We start from the raw sequence: 17,273 nt of genomic DNA, 5'->3' as shown, positions 1-17,273 counted from the left end.
ACTCTACGAACGTACACATCCATTCAAAATTAATTGGCTATAGATGGAGAGACTTAAACCCTTATGAACCATTTCGTAAGGTCTCTGTTTTTCAGCACAGGAGAACACTCCACATCCTCACATTCTATTGATCTTACATGAGTAAGTGTTAGGATTCAATGCTATGAACAAATAAAGTCGAGCAAATTACAACAAGTAGAGACGAACCAAAATGAGGATTCTGATCATTTGACATGTACCAGCAACAAGAATAGTATTTCTATTACTAGCAAAACTATCTTCTTTACAAGTACTACATAGCTAGCTAGAAGTTAATTACACACACCAATGAAGAAGCAATATTTCCGAAACAATATGATCTTAACCTCTAGTGGCCAGAGCCCTTCCTGCTAGGTCCAGAAGCCATAGTAGACATCTGATACCTTACGAAAACCCTGTCCCTCATCTTCTTCGCAGACCTCGAAACCGAAGCTTTTCCGATGATCATCGTACCCCTCTCTGCAGCACCATGATCAGTACTCCTGATCGAAGAGCTCGACACTCGACCAGAACATCATTGGAGTTTGAGAGCACCAGAATCATCACCAAGTACTGGGAGTCAGGATGTACTGAGAGGATTTCTTTGCAACTTTCACTCTTTTCTTATAGTGGAAGGCATATCTATTGGAAAACTAGTTCTTCAACACACTCTTGATGTTGAGATTTCACAGTTGTGTGTTATGGTTTGTTAAGAACAAGAATAGCACAGTGATCTCTTTTACAACTGGTTGTATTGCGATCCTTTACATACTTCTCTTTAGTTACAATAACAAGGATAATAATCAGTCCTACAAAGCCAATAATCGTCATAGCGTGTAGCTGTAGCTTGGTAGCACCACCATTGTTATCCCCTTCTCTGTCCACCATTGGAAACTTATATCTGCAGTTTCTGGACCCAAGATAGACTCCATAATGAAATTGACTAGGCGGAAGAAGAGAGAAGAGAAAGAAGCAGACGCGCCCGGGCTGAAGTATATCAGGAAGGGATCGAGCTCCTACTTTCATTCGGCTCTGAGCACACCCAAATCAGATCCCATCCTCGCCGCCACCGACTCGTCACCTTCAGGCGACCTCCCCTGATGCCGTCCGGCCTCCAATCTTGGTGAGATGGACACCATCATCTTCACTAGGAGCACACTTCGCAAAGGCTTTATGTGTCTCTGCTAATCGGCACTGCTCATCTGCGACACACCACCGACCTGCAGTCAGGTTAGTTTCCAGAAAAACTAGATTCAATTTCGCCTTCTATTAAATGTGGAGCACAACAACTCTAGTAGCATTCCCGGCGTGCACATAGGCTAGCGTAGATGGTGACCGGATGAAATTTAATTTTTCCTTGGATGTCTTTCGTGTTCTCTGCAATTGAAACTGAATGCATCTGTATTGCTGGGAGCATTGGGAAAACTATATAATTTGAGTATTCAAGCATCATATGGCTGCATGTCCCTGGGCATTCTTGGGAGGCCTGGACACGGCCTCTGCGTCTCCTACAACAGCCCCAAAATCACGCACTTTTGCATCTATTCTCGCCAACTCAACAGAGGCTGCTATATCTCTCTGCCAACTACCATCCCCAGTTGTTCGCGGGGATAAAATTTATGTCAAGATCAATGAATCCTTATATCAGGAGCAATTGAAGCAATTCAAAACCAATCTTATTGGTCGTCTTCTTCTACGTAAGGGTTCTAGACCTCTTAAGGCTGATGCCCTAAAAGGATTTCTAGCTGCTCTCTGGCAGCCTTCAAAGCCATGGCGTCTTGTGCCTCTTGGTAAAGGCTACTTTGACATTCATTTTGCCACAGAAGAGGATCTGCGTAGGGTATGGAGTGGAGGTACTTGTACTCTTCCGGATGGAATTTTTCGCCTAACTCAGTGGAAACCAGATTTTGTACCTGGAGTTTCCTTTCCACAAACTCATGCTCAAATTTGGGTTAGGTTTTATGGTCTGAGCCAAGATTATTGGCACCAACAACATCTTATGGAGATTGCTCGGGGGGTCGGAACTCCATTGCAAATTGATAAAGCCACAAGGGAAAGACAATTTGGCTACTTTGCTAGAGTCTTAATTGATGTGGATCTTGCTGGTGAACTACCACCTTCTTTGATGGTTGAGCGTGAAACTCATTGTTTTCAAATTGAAGTAGTCTATGAGAATGTGTGTACTCATTGTGGGAGGGTTGGCCACATGGCTGACCAATGCAGGGCCTTGAAGAGCTCTAACAAAGAGCAAAATGCTCAAGTACAAAAGGCAGTTAAAAAGCCTTCTCTCATTGGGCGTCAAGAGTATCGTCCCAGGACGGCTGTAAACAATGTTTCTGAGCAAAACTTGGACACTACTCCTCAGGTGCAACTCTCCCCTGATGTTGCAAACCATGAACAGATTACTAAATTTGCAGAAGATGTTCTCACTGAGGCCATTGACCAGGAATTGGATCGTATTGCAGATTTGGTCATTATTGAACCCATAACCAACGGGAAGGCTGGATGTTGTAGAGGCAACATAACTCCTCTTATCAATATGAATAATTCTGTCATCCTTGCAAATAAGGAAACTGAAGCAGGGGTTGACACTACTCCTAATGATTTTGTTGTAGTTGTTGGTCCAACTATTTTGGAGGACCCTTCGGTCAATATTTCTGATGAGGATGATGAAGTTGAGATGTGTGATGATGATGTGAGCTCCAACATGGAGCTAAATGCTTATAGTACTGCCCAGCCAACCAACCCCCTTTCACATAGTGGTCAGAGTTGGCATGATATGGTGGAAGAGGAAAATATTATTGATCTGGCAGATTTAGCTACGGGTCTTGCTCCCCCGGGATTCGAACATGTTGCAACTTTAGCCAAGGATGTCTCATTAATTACTGGTCATGGGGATAACGGAGATACAGAGAATGGTTTCACACCGGTTCTCTCTAAGTCTCAACAGAAGAAACAAAGACGACAAGCTACTCTAGCTCTTGCTCGTGAAAACCCTTATCCAAAGAGGGACAGAACAAAGAATAAAAAGTACAATCAATGAAGGTTCTTTACTGGAATATTAGGGGAATAGGAAACAATGACTCTCAATCCGAGCTTTCCAATATTTGCCGTATTCACAAACCAGATCTTGTTTGCATTGCTGAGCCAAAGGTAAAGTTCACCTCAATTTCAGCAGTTTTTTGGTCTTCTTTGAATTTGGATCTTGTTGCAACTAATGATTGTGGTGCGGCTCTTCCAAATCTTTGGTTGTTGAAGAGTTTTCATATTCCTAATCCGACGATTATTTCCAACTCCGAGCAGCAGGTTACAATTCAGGTTCCTCTTGATAATGAGCCCAGTCAACTTTCTTTTGTATATGCTTCTACCTCTTATATCAAACGCAGGGATTTATGGCAACATCTTTATGCTCTTCGTCCTCAAACGTCTATCCCATGGATGGTAATTGGTGACTTCAACGCTGTGTTAGGAGCCCACGAGAAATCGGGAGGCCCATCTCCTTCTCGCCTCTCTTGTGCAGATTTTCAAAGTATGTCAGATACTTGTGATTTTGTTCATTTGGATACTTCAGGTTTGTTCTTTACTTGGTCAAATGGTTGGAGCACCCGTGGCCATGTTGAGCTTCGTCTGGACAGATGTCTCTGTGATACCACTTGGTTTGAAGCTTGGCCTTTTACTAGCTGTGTTGCTCTTCCCCGTGTTGTTTCTGATCATTCTCCACTGATTTTCTCTGCTTCAAAACTCTCCCCAAGTGGTCCTAAGCCTTTCAGGTTTCAGTCTATGTGGTTGCAGCATCCAAATTTTCATGCAGTAGTGTCTAATTGCTGGAGTTCCTTTCAACTTTGTGGCTGCCCAATGTTTGTTGCTTTGCAGAAACTAAAGGCTCTGAAACAGTGTCTGCGTGATTGGAACAAAGCGGTCTTTGGTAATGTCCATCAAAACGTTGCTGCTGCTCGCGAAAATCTAGTCACCATACAACATGATATCGCGACCCGTGGCATGACTGATCAAAAGTTTGAGGATGAGATTGCTGCAAAGTCTTCAGTCTTAAATGCTCTCAGGTTGCAAGAAACCTTTTGGAAAGATAGAGCTCGAGTTAAGTGGCTTACTGATGGGGATCGAAGTACATCTTTTTTCCATACTTATGCCAAGGTTCGTGCAGCAAAGGGTCAAATGTCTTCTATCCGTGTGGGGGAGCGGTTACTTACTGACCCTTCAGACATTGCAGCACATACTGTGGCTTTTTATCAGAATCTCTATGATATTTCCTCCCCTTCTACAAACGTGGATGAGGTTTGTTCTGTTATCCCATCTTTGGTGACAGACGATGAAAATGTGGTGCTATCTGCAATTCCTACATCTGAGGAAATTAGAAACGCAGTTTTTTCTATGGATGGTTCTAGTGCTCCAGGGCCTGATGGTTTTTCAGGGTCTTTTTATCATGCTTGTTGGGATATTGTTGGTACTGATGTGGTGGCATGTGTTCGTCAATTTTTTCTTCAAAACTGGATCCTCCCCAACATGAATTGCAATTTTTTAGTTCTCATTCCAAAAGTCCCAAATGCTCAACTTATTACTCAGTTTCGCCCAATTGCCTTAGCCAATTTTCTCTTCAAGATCATTCCGAAGATTTTGGCTTCTCGCTTGGGGTCTATTGCTGCACGCATAATTTCTCCTCAGCAATCTGCCTTCTTACCTGGTAGACGTATCAATCACTGTATTGGTATGGTTTCGGAATGTTTTAACTTATTGGACCGAAAGGCTTATGGTGGAAATGTGGGAATCAAAGTGGATATAGCAAAGGCATTTGACACTCTGAATTGGGATTTTCTGCTCCGAGTTTTAAGCAATTTTGGGTTCTCTCCTACTTTCACTAGTTGGGTCAGCTCTATTCTTTACTCAGCTAGATTATCTCTTTTAATCAATGGCTCTCCTCAAGGTTTTTTTAAGTGTGCTCGTGGTGTTAGACAAGGAGATCCTCTTTCTCCACTCTTATTCTGCCTTGCAGAGGAGGCTCTCAGCCGGGGTCTTCACCTACTTCTCCAAACCCGTCAATTGAAGCCAATTTCTTTTCCCAGAAATTGCACTGCACCGTCTCATGTGTTATATGCAGATGACCTCATGGTGTTTTGCCGTGGGGACAAAAACTCTCTTAAACGTCTGCGTGGGTTTTTTGACCGTTATAGTGCAGCTTCAGGGCAATTCATTAATGCGGAGAAAAGTACTTTCTATCTTGGAGTTAGGTCTCGTCATAGGAAAGGTACAGTTCAACGTATTTTGGGTTTTCATGCAGGTCGTCTACCTTTTATTTATCTAGGAGTTCCTATATTTTGTGGAAAACCCCGCAGCTGTCATCTCCAAGTTATTGCCGATAGAGCTAAGTCAAGGTTAATGGGTTGGCAGGGGAGGCTTCTCTCTATGGCTGGGCGTACTCAACTTGTGCAATCTGTTTTTCAGAGTATGCTTCTTCATAGTTTTTCAGTGTATCAATGGCCTGCTTACCTTGTGAAGAAGTTATCTACTTGGGCGCGTAATTTTATATGGTCCGGAAATATTGAGACTCGGAAAATTGTCACTGTTGCTTGGACTCAAGTTTGTGCTCCGAAAAAAGAGGGCGGGGTTGGTATTCGTGACCTGGCAACTCTTAATTCTGCGGCTGTTCTAAGGTTTGCATGGAACTCTTTCACTTCTTTGAATCAATGGGGTGATTATATGCGAACTCGTTACCCTATTGTATCTAGTTCCAAAGTGAGTTATCGCAAATCATCAATCTGGCCAGGCTTCCGTTCTATTGCTCTTCATATCACCCACAATTGTCGTTGGATTATTGGAGATGGTCGTTCAGTGTCCTTTTGGAAAGATAAATGGCTTCAGGATCCAATTTTGAAAATTTTGGGTTTTTTCGACTGGTCAGGATTCAGTGATTTACGAGTGGCAGATTTCATCTCAGATCAGTCTTGGCAGTTCCCCTCTTTTTTCCTAGATACCTTTCCAGACTTGTACAGAAAAATTTCTGATATTTGTCTCCCTTTAGACACAGAACCTGATATGCTAATTTGGGAGTCTACAGCCTCTGGAGAGTTATCTTTCACTAACTCTTATAACTTGCTTAGACGTCACTTTATTTTGAGAGACTGGGCTTCTACTATTTGGCATTCCTTCATTCCTCCGCGCTATTCTTTCTTGGCTTGGAGGATTCTCCTTGATCGCTTGCCCACTGATGATCGGTTGAAAAGAGGTGGGATTCCGGTTGTGTCCATCTGCCAATTATGCAACAGTTCGGCAGAGTCAGCGTTGCACCTATTTTTACATTGTCCTTTTTCCCAACATCTTTGGGGATGGCTGGCAACTCAGTTTGGAACCTCTCTTCCTGCTTATAGCTCTCTGTTGGATTTTTGGGTTGGCTTTTGTCACAAGGTTTTCTCCCCTCAGCTTTATAATTTGTGGTTGGCAGCTGGCTTGCTTACTTTCATGGAAATTTGGAAGGCGCGAAATAGACTCAGGTTTGATGATCGATCTCCTATCTTTTCTACACTGTGTTGTTCAATTATGGCATGGCTTCGGCAATTTGGTTCCCTTGTTCCTGGTCACTTTAAGGGCGTCCTTGATTCCCGCCTATTATCCTCCCTTGGGGTGTGCCCCAAGCCCCGTAATGCGCCCAAGATTCAACGTGTCATATGGCATCCCCCCCTCTTTCCTTGGGTCAAAGTTAACACTGATGGTCTGGCGAAAGGTAATCCTGGTCCTGCAGCTTGTGGGGGAGTCTTTCGTGATGCCTCTGGGGTTTATTTAGGGAGTTTTTGTCAACCTCTTGGTCGCAATTCATCCTTCTATGCTGAACTTTGTGCGGTTATTGTGTCTATTGAAGTTGCTTTCACCAGAGGTTGGACTACTCTGTGGTTGGAAAGCGATTCTACTAGTGTTTTAGCATCTCTTTCCTCCATTTCTTTCTCTCCTCCATGGGACTTGAGAGTTAGATGGCAAAACTGCCTGAAGAACATTCAACAAATGCAATTTCGGAGCACTCATATTATTAGGGAAGGGAATGCAGCTGCTGATAAGATGGCAAACTTAGGTGTTTCAAAGCACTCATTTACTTGGTATCCTAGCCCTCCTGCAGAGCTTCACAGGTACTTGCAGGCTGATTTTTTGGGACTCCCAAATTATCGCTTCACAGGTTGCTGAGATGATTATGTTGGCCTGTCATATTCATATTCAGAGGCTTCCTTCCCAGGAACCCCAGGAATTTGTGCGCATAGTTAGCTTCATCAGCATCTACATGAAGACCAGGACAGTGCAGCTAATTTCTTGTCTCTACTTTTAGATCTTCATATTCATAGGGAAGGCATTTCAGTGGCAGATTGCTTGGCGATTTTGGGATTGACTTTTCCTTCTCTTTGCTGGCTCCCTACGCCTCCAATGGAGATTTTTTCTAAGCTTCGTAATGATGCCTTAGGAGTCCTCCATTATCGTTGATTTGGTTGGATTTTTCTCTTTTGTTTTCTTTTTATGGGAAAGGTTTTGGTCTAGTCCCCCTTTCCCTTTTGTAATTTTTCTCTTTTTCAATAATTTAATCCGGGCGTGGGGCTGAGCCTCCCAGTTAGGCTGGGTTCCAAACCCCTTCTTTAAAAAAAAAAAAAAAAAAAAAAAAAAAAAAAAAAAAAAAAAAAAAAGTTTTCTGGTTCATTCACTTGATATAAGTGTACTGAATTATGCAGCATATTTATCAACACTTTCTGTTTTTGAGTCTTAAGAAAATCAATAAGCAAGCCAATCGCTTTGAATAAGTTCTTGTACGGTGATACGTTACATACTTTTTAGGTATCATCTCCTTGATTACTATAAAATCTTTACCCATAAGGCCATAACTGATCTTCGTCTCCAAGAATCCGATCTTGTCTGTTGCCCCTTTGACAGCCCATCTTGAATCTCTTGATTATCCCATCTCTTTCCATCCTTAGACACCCTGTTGCGGCCTGTCCAATTTCATTGAGAAGACTTGGTGAAAGCTCAGAGAAGCCGAAAATGTGAGGAGAGAAGTATGTACGTATCCTAAGTTCCTAACCAGTTAGAAAAAAGCCAATCTCAGTGTTTTAATTAATCTGCTACATGACTTTCAGTAAGAAATTGTTCATCATACAAACTAGGATACCATAAATGAAAGAATGAGCAATTTTCGTTTTGGGAAGTCATTTTGGCTGAAACTGGTTTAATTCCTACTTCTTAAGCTATGGAACAAAGGTTACGTCTTGAAACTTCAGTAGATTGTTGTCATTGCATAGTTCTAAGGTGATAGCCATTCAAAGTCTTATTCCAGTTGTCAGGTATATTCCTATAAAGTTTTGACAATAAAAACTGGTTTAAGTTACAGGCTACTGTTCTGTGTTGGTTTGTCATTAGTAAAGGCTGAGATCTTCATTCACGAGCATGGTTTAGTTCTTCTTCATTATTCGATAGTTTAGGTGCTGCAAATTGAAGTCAACTAGACTAATCTCATAGTTTAGGTGAACCATTCTACTACCAGTTCAACATCGCTCAAAATGGTACTTATCTGGTACGCCTACATTTCTTAGCCTTTTCTTCCACCTCAAGTGATCTCTCCACAGCTGTTTTTGATGTTTTGGATTCTACGAATTTCACACTGTTGAACAATTTCACTGCCAAGAATAGTACTAGTTCTCCTTTGATAAAGGAGTTCTTTCTCAGAATCAATACTACTGACTCATTTAGACTGTATTTTACACCCCGGACATCATCTTTGGCATTTGTAAATGCCATTGAATTCTTAGCCATCCCTTCAGATTTCACCAACTTCATTCCTGAGAATTACACCAGTAATTTCCATTTACAGAAAATTTACAGAGTGAATGTTGGGGGCCCTTCACAAAATGATACATTGTGGAGAAGCTGGGAAACAGATGACACTTACCTGCCTGATCCAAACTCTGCTAAGGAAAGCAACAAAGGTACCCTTGGTAGTAGAATTTACAACGGAGAAATTGATGGTTTGGTTGCATCTAATGAGTCTGTTGCCCCGGATTGGGTTTACCAGACTGCTAAAGTACTGATGAATATCACTGCTAGCGGGCCAGCCAATTCCTCCAACATAACTTGGTCTTTTAGAGTGAGTGGGAATGCTAGACACATTGTCCGGGCTCACTTCTGTGACATTATTGGTTCGCCGCCTGGTAACATTAGATTTAACTTGTATTCAAACGGCAACTTCCGCAAGGAGATCGGCGGCATTTCTCAATCTGTTCCTTTCTACTATGACTTCGTGGTGAATTCTAGTGAGTTTGAACTCATTAACATCAGCATAGGACCTAGGAATGATTCTTGGGAACAAAATGCATATCTAAATGGTCTGGAAATATTGGAGATAGTGGAGGGATTAGCTCCAATTCCTAATGTGAGAGAGTCCAAGAAGAATATTGTGGCTCCTGTGGTTGGTTCAGTTCTTGGAGGCCTGTCACTCATCTGCGTTTTAATAGTTGGATTTGTGTTCGGTTTCAGACACACAAAGGCGAAAAAACGTGTGGAAACTTCAGTTTGGTCACCAATGCCTGCAAATGGAGGAGGGAGTTCTCACGGCTCCCCTCTCAATCTTAATTATCTTGGGTTGAAGATATCTTTTAATGAAATTCAGTCTGCAACAAACAACTTTAACACAAAGTTGGTGATAGGTAAGGGTGGCTTTGGGAATGTTTATAGAGGGATTCTCTTGAATGGTACAAAAGTGGCTGTGAAGCGAGCTTATAAGCGAGATGAGCATGGATCAGGTTCAGGCCAAGGTCTCCCAGAATTCGAAACAGAAATCATAGTGTTGTCGAAAATCCGCCACCGCCATCTTGTCTCCTTAATTGGTTATTGTAATGAAAGGTCTGAGATGATACTAGTGTATGAGTTCATGGAAAAAGGGACGTTGAGAGATCATTTGTATGATTCGGATGTGCCTCGCTTGTCATGGAAGCAAAGACTTGAAATTTGTACTGGTGCAGCAAGGGGTCTTCATTATCTCCACACAGGTGCAGCTGGGGGAATCATTCACCGTGATGTCAAGTCCACCAACATATTGCTTGATGAAAACCATGTAGCCAAAGTTGCAGATTTTGGCCTTTCGAGATCTGGAGCTCTCGATGAAACGCATGTCAGCACCAATGTTAAAGGCACTTTTGGTTATCTTGATCCTGAGTACATGATGTCTGAACAGTTGACAGAAAAATCTGATGTTTACTCATTTGGTGTAGTTCTACTTGAAGTGTTGTGTGCAAGACCAGCTATTGATCCAACGCTTCCAAGAGAGCAAATGAACTTGGCTGAATGGGGAATGCTTTGCCAGAAAAGAGGGCTGCTTGAAGAGATTGTTGATTCTCCACTAAAGGGTCAGATTGATCCTAACTCACTGCGTAAGTTTGGTGAGACGGTTGAGAAGTGTTTGCAAGAAGATGCATGTGATAGGCCAACAATGGCTGATGTGCTGTGGGATTTGGAGTATGCATTACAGCTTCAGCAAACAACAAAGCTTAAAGAGGCTCATGAGGACAGCACAACCATTGATGCTTCATCAGCAGCATTCGCTTTGCCAAATGTTCAGCGTTTTCCTTCACTTGGTTTGACGAGGAATGGAGATGATATCAGGGAAGCTGACTTGGAGACGACAGAAAGTGAAATTTTCTCTCAATTGAAAATTGGTGATGCCAGATAAATATGAACTTTGTCAGGTAACACTACTCTTGTTTAAGTTTCTTTAGCCTGTAGAAGTAAGTTAGATGTACCTTATTAATTAGAATCGTGTCTTTGATTTCATCAGCACCACTTTGCCATCTCTAAGATGTGATATAATAGTATTAATTGTGTAAAAGTAACATATGGCAGACATTTGACTGTTCTCCTTGAGACTCTACTTCAAAGACCCTTATACTCTCATAGCCTAAACTCCGAGCTAGTTAGCGTTTCATCCTTGTTCCGACATCCAGTATGTGTCCTCAGGCCAAACCTGACTTAGACAAGTCACAAAATGTAGAGATTAGGAACAGGACAGTAACAGTAGGATCAGGATACAAAAAGGTTCAGATTAAAGTAGACTCAAAACTGTGATAATTAAAAAACACTTAAACCTTTAAAACGAAAAAATCAGTAGAAGATCAGGAGTGGATGGATATCTTTTATAATTTCACTTTACAGTTGTGCAAAATTATCTGTGTGTGTGTGTATGTATATCATAAAAAAGTTATCATGTTATGTGTTGTAGTATACATGAAATTGTGGTAAAACTATTATGTCTATATCATGTAAATAGCATTATTATGGCTATGTATGATAGCACTTAAGAGTGGAGAAGTTTGGTATCAATCATGTTAATGTTATGTATGAAAGCACTTAATTAAATGGATGATATTAAATGTAATAGTGGTAAGAGTAATGGAATGTAATAGTATTACTCCATGCTTTTTATCCCTATATAAACCCTCCATTGTGAGAAGAATAAACACACCAATTCACTCTTCATTCTCTCCATCTAAACTCTCTCCCTCTCTCTGTTAGTTTACGATTTTCCTTAAACACGTTATCAGCACGAAATTGCTCTAGAATTAGAATCGAAATTGTCAAAATAGAGGAAGTTCATAATCCGATCAAAGCCATTTTTCCAAACCTACAAAAAACCTCCAAAACCTAGTACATATCAAAGCCCTTGATTCAAGAAGCCCAGAACCGGTTTCAGAACCGCCAGAACCGGCCGGAAACCGCCCGAACCGGCTGCCGAAAGTTTTGAACCGCTGCCGGACCGCTGTCGAGTTCTGCCAGACTGCTGCCGAGACCTGCCGAGCAGCTGCGCAGAAGCTGCCGAGAAGCCCTGCCGAGACCTGCCGAGAAGCTGCCGAGCGAGCCCTGCCGAGTCCTGTCGAAAGCTGCCGAGACCTGCCGAGTGCATCTGCCGAGCCCCTGCCGAGCCCCTGCTGCGCAGCTGCCGAACAGCTGCCGAAGCACCTGCCTAGCACCTGCCGAGCTGCTGCCTAGCAGCTGCCGAGCTGCTGCCTAGCAGCTGCCGAGTTGCTGCCTAGCATCTGTCGACACTTTTCCGACAACTTTCCGACGACTTTTCCGGCGACTTTCGGGACACTTTGCCGGTGACTTTCCGACGACTTTTCCGGCAACTTTCGGGACATTTTTCCGACAACTTTCCGGCGACTTTCGGGACACTTTTCCGGCGACTTTCCAAGCCATTTTCCGGCGACTTTCCGGAAGCTTTTGGGCAACTTTTTCGGCCATTTCCGACAACACTATTTCAAGGTATTCTTTACTAAAAGTTCCCGCTTTTGAGTTTTTATTTATTTTTCTCCTCCTTTTTTCTTTTTGGGAACTTACAATTAAAAAGCGGAATTATAGAAATTCACGCTAAACGAACTAAGAGCGTTCGTAGTCAATGAACTAAGAGTGTTCATAATATTCGGACTAAGAGCGTCCGCAAGCATCGACTTATGACCCTATTAAACATCATTGTTTCGGTCTAATCCAAATATTCTTGGAAATTGATTTCTTGGTAGCATAGCTCGGAAATCTTATTGTTTTAGTTTTTCGTGGAAGTTTTAAACTCCGTAACTAATACATCTTTTTCTTCTTATATTTCAAGGATGTCGAATGAACCTAGACTCGAATTTCAAATCCTTGACTCAACTGGTTCAGATTACCATAGTTGGAAAACTGACGTTGAGAACCATCTCACATCAAAAGGGATATTGCCCATAATCCAGGAACCAAACGCGGGCCTTGTGTTCCAACGAACACCCATAAAGCATGCACAAGCAATTATCTTGATGCGACGCCATATGGACAAAGCACTCAGATTAGAGTATATGTCCATCAAAGATGCAAGGGACCTATGGGTGGCGCTAGAAGAGTGCTTTGATAATATCCAAGATTCCCTCCTCCCTGACTTGAAGGTTCAATGGAACAATATACGCTTCTCCGACTTCAAGTCTGTTGCTGAATACAATTCAGAAGCTCTTCGGCTAAAAGCCATGCTGAAGTTCTGTGGAAAACCTCTCACAGAAGAAGAGCTAATTGAGAAGACTCTCTCCACCTTCCCCGTCGCAGCAATTATACTATCAAAGCAATATCGCACTGAATTTAATGCTGGACGACTTACGAAGTTCAATGAGCTTATCAATATTTTGTCGGTGTTGGAGAAGCACGACAATATCCTTGTGAAGAATTATAATTCAAGGCCCGTAGGAACCAAAAGCGTTCATGAGGCAAATTATAATGCACCCAAGAAAGGGCGCAAGGAGCGGTACCCTACTAATAAGGGGCATGTATACCCTAATAACAGGGGACATGACGGACGAATGGGTCCATACAACCGCCCCAATAAGGAAGGAAACCGCAACTTTGGAGCGGGCACACGTGGTGGCAATTCCACACGTGGGAAAAGAGAATATAACAACACCATGGGCCGTAACACTGTGGGCCGTGGAGGTCGCATAATACGCCGTGGTAGTAGCAGCAACAACCCGCCTAGGGAATATCCACAACGTGCACCTCAAATAAAGAAAGTCAACCACAATGACATGTGTCATAGGTGTGGATCAATCGAGCATTGGTTTAAGCAATGCCAAGCAAGTACTCAACTAGCTGCACGCTACAAGGAGTACAGGGAAATGAGGGAGCAAGAAGCTCACCTTGCTGAAGAAGAAAATGGTGAAGATGTTATTCTCACCATAAAAGACTTCAAAGCTGAAAATGAAGAGCACGAGGATGCCGCAGACTTTGATTAAAATAGTCTTTTCTATTTTCCAATAAAACGGCAAATGTGCCTTAGTCAAATAACAATTGAATTGACTCTTTCTCATGTGGCGTACCCAATGAAGTATGATGTCTAGGCAAGTAATTGAGATCGGGGTACTTAAGCGAGCCTCGCTCCACCAACATCTCTCTACTTACCTGGTCATATTTTATTGGAATTACCAAACGGATTGAGCAATTACAATTTGTATAAAGTTTGATTTTATATTGGAATAAACTTTGGAAACTTTGATGTAATCATTGACTATTTTCCCTATTAATAAAGTATCGCATTACCAATGTCATTGACATGTGTTAATATTCCGAACTTTATTTCTTCAGTATGTCTTCGGGAGAATTGGAATGCCTTCTTGATAGTGGCACCACACATACTATATTACGACATAGGCAATTATTCTTATGGATGACGCCTAGTCAATCTTCAGTGACCACGATGGCAGGACCATCTCAATTGATTCATGGTCGTGGACCAGCTCAATTTCTATTGCCGAATGGCACAAATATTAATGTCGCCGAAGCTTTATATGCTCCAAGGGCTGGAAGAACCCTATTAAGTTTTAAAGATATAAGAGCCAATGATTTTCATGTGAAAACACATTGTGAGAATGGACAAGAGTTCCTTTACATCACCTCTAATAACTACGGAAATACACGAGTATTAGAGAAACTCATGTGTCGCTCTAGTGGATTGTACGCAACCACTATTAGAGTCATTGAATCCAACCATGTCATGAATGAAAATTTATGGGATTCCGACACATACAAACTTTGGCACGACCGTTTGGGACACCCAGGTCGAGATATGATGCTCCGTATATTAAAAACTTCACACGGACATCCATTCTTTAAAACAAAAGGAAGTACGAACCAAAGAAAGGTTCAAAGAATTACTTCTGAAGCATATCATTCGTTTTGCAAAGCTTGCTCTTTAGCAAAAATAGGATCGAGACCATCCTATGCAAAAGACATTAAAGAAAATATACCATTCTTGCAAAGAATACAAGGTGATATCTGTGGACCTATACATCCAACTTGCGGACCATTTAGATATTTTATGGTGTTGGTTGATGCATCGACACGTTGGTCACATGTCATGCTCTTATCCACAAGAAATGCTGCATTTGCTAAACTCCTAGCACAAATCATTAAGTTAAGGGCTCACCACCCTGATCATCCTATTAAGTCAATTCGTCTTGACAATGCTGGGGAATTTACATCAAAAACTTTTGATGATTATTGCATGTCCATTGGGATCGAGGTTGAACATCCTGTCCCTCATGTACATACCCAAAATGGTCTCGCAGAAGCTGCCATTAAAAGACTTCAAATGATTGCTAGGGCATTGGTTATGCGCACCAATCTCCCTATTTCTGCTTGGGGCTATGCAATATTACACGCAGCTGTGCTTATTCGTCTAAGGCCCACTGCCACCCAACCTTTTTCTGCGTCCCAGATGGTAACTGGGTATGAGCCTAATATCTCACATTTACGCATATTTGGGTGTGCAGTCTATGTGCCAATTGCGCCACCACAGCGCACTAAAATGGGTCCTCAAAGACGATTAGGCCTTTATGTTGGCTATGACTCTCCAACCATAATCCGCTACATAGAACCCTTGACAGGTGATCTATTTACCGCTAGATTTGCGGATTGTCACTTTGATGAGACAGTCTTCCCGCCTTTAGGGGGAGACATGAACACTAATGTTCATCAAAAAGGACAGGAATTGTCGTGGTTTGTCCCCACTTTGTCCCATCTTGATCCCCGAACCGCACAATCTGAAAAAGAAGTGCAGAGAATTCTCGATCTTCAGAACGTAGCAGAATCGATGCCTGATGCGTTTTCTGATATCGCTAAAGTGACGAGATCACACATACCTGCTGCAAATATACCTGCAAGGATTGATGTCCCTAAAAGACATAATGCCATCTCAAAAATACATGAGAATGGCGCCACCGTTCCCTCTATGGGTGACACATTGGCTAGGCCCATGGCTCCTGCCAGGAAGCGCGGGAGACCTATAGGTTCGATGGATTCTCGCCCAAGAAAGAAAGCGAGTTTGGCACAAAATAATCCATTAATCATAGATATGAATAATCCATCTCACGAGAATATTCCGGATTATGGTTATGTCCAAGAGACATCATTGGGGGACGCTCCAATGTCAGAACCAACTCCAGAGAATAGAGAAATCTCCATAAATTACAATAGTGTACATGAGATGATGGATAGAAATTCTATGGCAATTGATGATGCGTTTGCATATCATGTTGCAAAAGGAATCATAGAATATGATGATATCGAGCCTCGCTCTGTTGAAGAATGTCAACGAAGAGCAGATTGGCCTAAATGGAAAAATGCGATCCAGACTGAATTGGATTCACTAACAAAGAGACAGGTATTTGGGTCTATAATGCTGACACCACCAAATATAAAGCCTGTTGGCCATAAATGGGTCTTTGTTAGAAAGCGTAATGAGAAAAATGAGGTGATGAGATATAAAGCCCGCCTTGTGGCACAAGGTTTCTCACAACGCCCTGGAATCGACTACGAGGAGACATACTCTCCCGTAATGGACATTATAACGTTCCGCTACCTTGTCAGTTTGGTAGTTTCCGAAAAACTTGACATGCAGCTTATGGATGTGGTTACAGCATATCTCTATGGGGATCTAGATTCAGAGATATATATGAAGGTTCCTGATGGACTTCAATTACCAAAATCAAGTGGCTCTAAACCACGGAGCGCGTTTTCAATAAAATTAAGACGCTCACTATATGGATTGAAACAATCCGGACGGATGTGGTATAACCGTCTAAGTGACTACTTGATTGGAAAGGGATATGTTAACAATGAAATATGCCCTTGCGTGTTCATTAAAAGAACAAGTTCCGGATTTGCAATTGTAGCAGTTTATGTCGATGACATGAACCTAATTGAAACTCTAGATGAGTTAAAAGAAACTGCTAAATATTTGGAATCCGAGTTTGAGATGAAAGATCTTGGGAAAACACGGTTTTGCCTCGGAATAGAGCTCGAGCACCGTAGTGATGGGATTATGATCCATCAGTCAGCATATACTCAAAAATTACTAAGGCGCTTTAATGAAGATAAAGTAAAGCCTGTAAGTACTCCCATGATCGGCCGAAGTCTTGAGCCCACAAAAGATCCGTTTCGTCCAATGGATGAGGACGAAGAATTATTAGAGGCTGAAGTACCCTATCTAAGTGCGATAGGCGCATTATTGTATTTAGCTCAATGCACAAGACCGGATATCTCATTCGCAGTGAACTTGTTAGCTCGACATAGTTCTGCGCCAACACGCCGCCATTGGATTGGCATAAAGACAATCTTTCGATACTTAAAGGGTACGATTGATATGGGCTTGTTTTATCCCTACAAAGAGAAAAGAAAAGACGGAAGCATGAGATCAGACCCCATGAGGCAAAAAG

At 42.1% G+C, this 17,273-nt stretch overlaps 1 protein-coding gene across 1 annotated transcript; it reads left to right on the top strand.

The window, feature by feature from the left end:
• The first annotated feature begins 8,248 nt into the window (after positions 1-8,248).
• Positions 8,249-10,950, top strand: LOC133714718 (probable receptor-like protein kinase At2g23200). Its single transcript, XM_062140976.1, has 2 exons — positions 8,249-8,307; positions 8,518-10,950. The coding sequence occupies exons 1-2, from the start codon at positions 8,249-8,251 to the stop codon at positions 10,721-10,723; spliced, it is 2,265 nt and encodes a 754-aa protein (XP_061996960.1). The 3' UTR covers positions 10,724-10,950.
• The last annotated feature ends 6,323 nt before the right edge of the window (positions 10,951-17,273 follow it).

Source organism: Rosa rugosa, chromosome 1 (assembly GCF_958449725.1).
Source record: "Rosa rugosa chromosome 1, drRosRugo1.1, whole genome shotgun sequence".
Lineage (NCBI taxonomy): Eukaryota > Viridiplantae > Streptophyta > Magnoliopsida > Rosales > Rosaceae > Rosa > Rosa rugosa.
The sequence above is the reverse complement of the archived record's forward strand: the minus strand, read 5'-3'. Positions and strand labels throughout refer to the sequence as shown.

Bases quoted from the DNA above. Each gene is read 5' to 3' on its own strand.
- LOC133714718 (XM_062140976.1), top strand. From the start codon at position 8,249: ATGGAACAAAGGTTACGTCTTGAAACTTCAGTAGATTGTTGTCATTGC. The intron at 8,308-8,517 runs GTGATAGCCATT...CTAATCTCATAG, and splicing joins TGTCATTGCATAGTTCTAAG to TTTAGGTGAACCATTCTACT.